General features: G+C 38.7%; 3 protein-coding genes across 3 annotated transcripts in view; 2 read left to right on the forward strand and 1 right to left on the reverse strand.

Moving 5' to 3' along the window:
• The window catches only part of ENH_00084090 (double-stranded DNA-binding domain-containing protein, putative), a gene marked incomplete at both ends in the record, with an annotated part of 2,269 nt that extends 1,768 nt beyond the window's left edge, over positions 1-501 (forward strand). The window contains 2 exons of the mRNA XM_013583491.1: positions 1-85; positions 454-501. The exon at positions 1-85 is cut by the window's left edge and continues 29 nt beyond it. Coding sequence (XP_013438945.1) covers positions 1-85; positions 454-501 — 133 coding nt within the window. The remainder of the gene's footprint in view (positions 86-453) is intronic.
• Positions 502-1,433: 932 nt separating this feature from the next.
• On the reverse strand, positions 1,434-1,700 carry ENH_00084100 (hypothetical protein; the record flags this gene model as incomplete). Its single annotated transcript, XM_013583492.1, has 1 exon — positions 1,434-1,700. One exon carries the CDS (start codon positions 1,698-1,700, stop codon positions 1,434-1,436), a length of 267 nt encoding a protein of 88 aa, XP_013438946.1.
• Positions 1,701-2,447: 747 nt separating this feature from the next.
• The window catches only part of ENH_00084110 (hypothetical protein, conserved), a gene marked incomplete at both ends in the record, with an annotated part of 3,475 nt that continues 3,422 nt past the window's right edge, over positions 2,448-2,500 (forward strand). The window contains one exon of the mRNA XM_013583493.1: positions 2,448-2,500. This exon is cut by the window's right edge and continues 576 nt beyond it. Within this exon, the coding sequence (XP_013438947.1) occupies positions 2,448-2,500 (53 nt within the window).

Raw genomic sequence — 2,500 nt, forward strand, 5'->3', positions numbered from 1 at the left:
CGTGAGCGACGCCGCACTTGTGGGCATTCTGCAGCAAATGAGCGAAGCCGAAACCAAAAGCAGGGCCGAGAATAAAGCCGTTGTGGTAAATATTAATTAATTAATTATTTAATTATTTAATTTAATTATTTAATTTAATTAATTAATTAATACAATTAATTAATTAATTAATCAATTAATTAATTAAATTGGTTAATTTGTTTTATTTAATCCAGTTGTTCAGTTGATGCATAGTTGGTGGTTAGAAGTAATAAAGGGAATTCAAAAGAGAGAAAGGAAATAAAGAAAAGCGAAAGTGAATAAAAGGAAATCAAAAGAAATAAAAAGAATAAAAGAAATAAAAAGAATAAAAGAAATAAAATAAACTGAAGAAAATAAAATAAATAAAAGAAATTAAAAGAAATTAAAAAAAAAGAAAAAGTCAAATTTGTTTTGCTGCTGTTGCTGCTGCAGATTCGAAGACGGAGGCTGTCTGATGACGAATCCGATGAAGACATCTAAACCCTAAACCCTAATTCTAAACCCTAATCTGAAATTCTAAACCCTTGACCCAAACCCTAAACCCTAGACTCAAACCCTAAACCCTAGACTCAAACCCTCCTCTCAAACCCTCGACGCCGAGGGTTCAAACTTAACTTCGTTTTGTACTTTTGCTTCTTAACAATGCCCCTGCTAAACCCTAGCTCCAAACCCTAAACCCTAGCTCCAAACCCTAAACCCTAGCTCCAAACCCTAAACCCTAGCTCCAAACCCTAAACCCTAGCCCCAAACCCTAAACCCTAGGGGAGGCAAAAGGCTTAAAGCGCACCAAGCAAAAGCAGCAAGTAGGGGAAAATGAGACATGATTAGGGTTTAGGGTTTAGGGTTTAGGGTTTAGGGTTTAAAGTAAATCGAAGTAACAAAAAGAGAAAAGGCAAAGGGACAAAAAACAAGAAGTAAAAGAAGGACAAAAATGAGATTAAAAAGAAGTTAAAAGGAAATTCAAAGGAAATAAATAAAAGTGAAACAAAAAAGAATCAAAGAAGATGATAAAAGAAAAAAGACAAAAGAAAAAGAAACAAAGAGACAAAAAGAAAACAAAAAAAGGTTTAAATAGGCAAAAAGAAAGGAATTAAAATAAAAAGGAAAACAAAGAAATTAAAATGAGGTAAGAAAGAAGATATTAAAATTGAGAAAAGGAGAAAAAGAAAAAAAAACTGAAGCAAAAAAGAATGAAAAGACAAAATGATAAAATAAATAAAAACAAAGAAAGAATTAAAAGAAACACAAAAGAAAAAATAAAAAAGATAATAAGAAGACCAAGGGGACAATAAGAAATAAAAGGAAAAATTAAAATAAAATAAAGAACAAAAGAAAAAATAAAATAAATGATTAAAGAAATGAAGTGCCTCAGACAAGATTATCAGCTCCTCTTTGTGAAGTGCAGCAGACAGTCACTGGTGCTGCTGCAACTTCTGCTGCTGCTGCTGCTGCTGCTGCTGCTGCTGCTGAGGGAAGTGCAGCAAAGCCGCATGGCCTTCCGGGTGTACAGACAGCTCGGAGGAGAAAGGCCCCACATGCTGCTGCCCGGGCCTTCTGCTGCTGCGACCAAAAGTGGTCCACTGGACCAGTGAGGGACCAGTGGTCCACTTCGAAACGGCCAACTGCTGCTGCTGCTGCTGCTGCTGCTGCTGCTGCTGCTGCTTCCCCATGAAGATCATAGCACTGCTGCCACCAGCCCAGCGGCCGCCACTAGCAGCAGCAGCAGCAGCAACAGCAGCAGCAGCAGCAGCAGAAGCAACAGCAGCAGCAGCAGCAGCAGCAGCTTTTCCTCCGCCTCCTTCAACTTCACCTTGCTGCCTCTGAGCCATTTGAGGAAGTTCTTATTGGGGGATTGGGAAAGTGAAGATATATTAAAAATGAGGGCCAAAAGAGCAAAATACTGGATCCCTGATCCGGCTTTCCGGAGCCAACAAAAGAAAAGAAAAAGAATTTAAAAATGAAAGTCTAAAAAGCCAATAAAAAGATCCTAAAGGCGGCTTTCTGGGGTGTACGGACACCCCAGCGCAGCCGCCGCAGCGCTCCAGCGCCGCCGCGGGAAAGCGCGCAGCAGAAAAAAAGCGAAAAGTGTAAAAAAAGTATTTTAAATATTTAATTTAAAATACTTTTGGTATTCAATTTAAAATTAAATACCATTTTAAAGATATATTTCTTAATTTCGAGCACAAGAAGACCCTTAATGCCCCGCTGCAGCTGCAGGCGGGAGCATCGAAGGTGACTCGGCCTTTCTTTTTGTCTGTTTCCGCATTTCGCGGTTCATTTTGCTGAAACTTATGTTTTAAAACAAATAAATTTAATTAAATAAACAATTTTGAGACTTTAATGCAGAAAAATAAATGCATTTTGCCCATTTGTTGCATTGTCGTGCAAGAAAGAAGCGTTGGGTGACCTCAGCTGCTGCCAGTGCAATGTCACCTGTCCCTCTGAAGCTTGCTGCTGCTGCTGCTGCTGCTGCTGCTGC

This window comes from Eimeria necatrix, genomic scaffold (assembly GCF_000499385.1).
Source record: "Eimeria necatrix Houghton genomic scaffold, Enh_scaff954, whole genome shotgun sequence".
Classification (NCBI taxonomy): domain Eukaryota; phylum Apicomplexa; class Conoidasida; order Eucoccidiorida; family Eimeriidae; genus Eimeria; species Eimeria necatrix.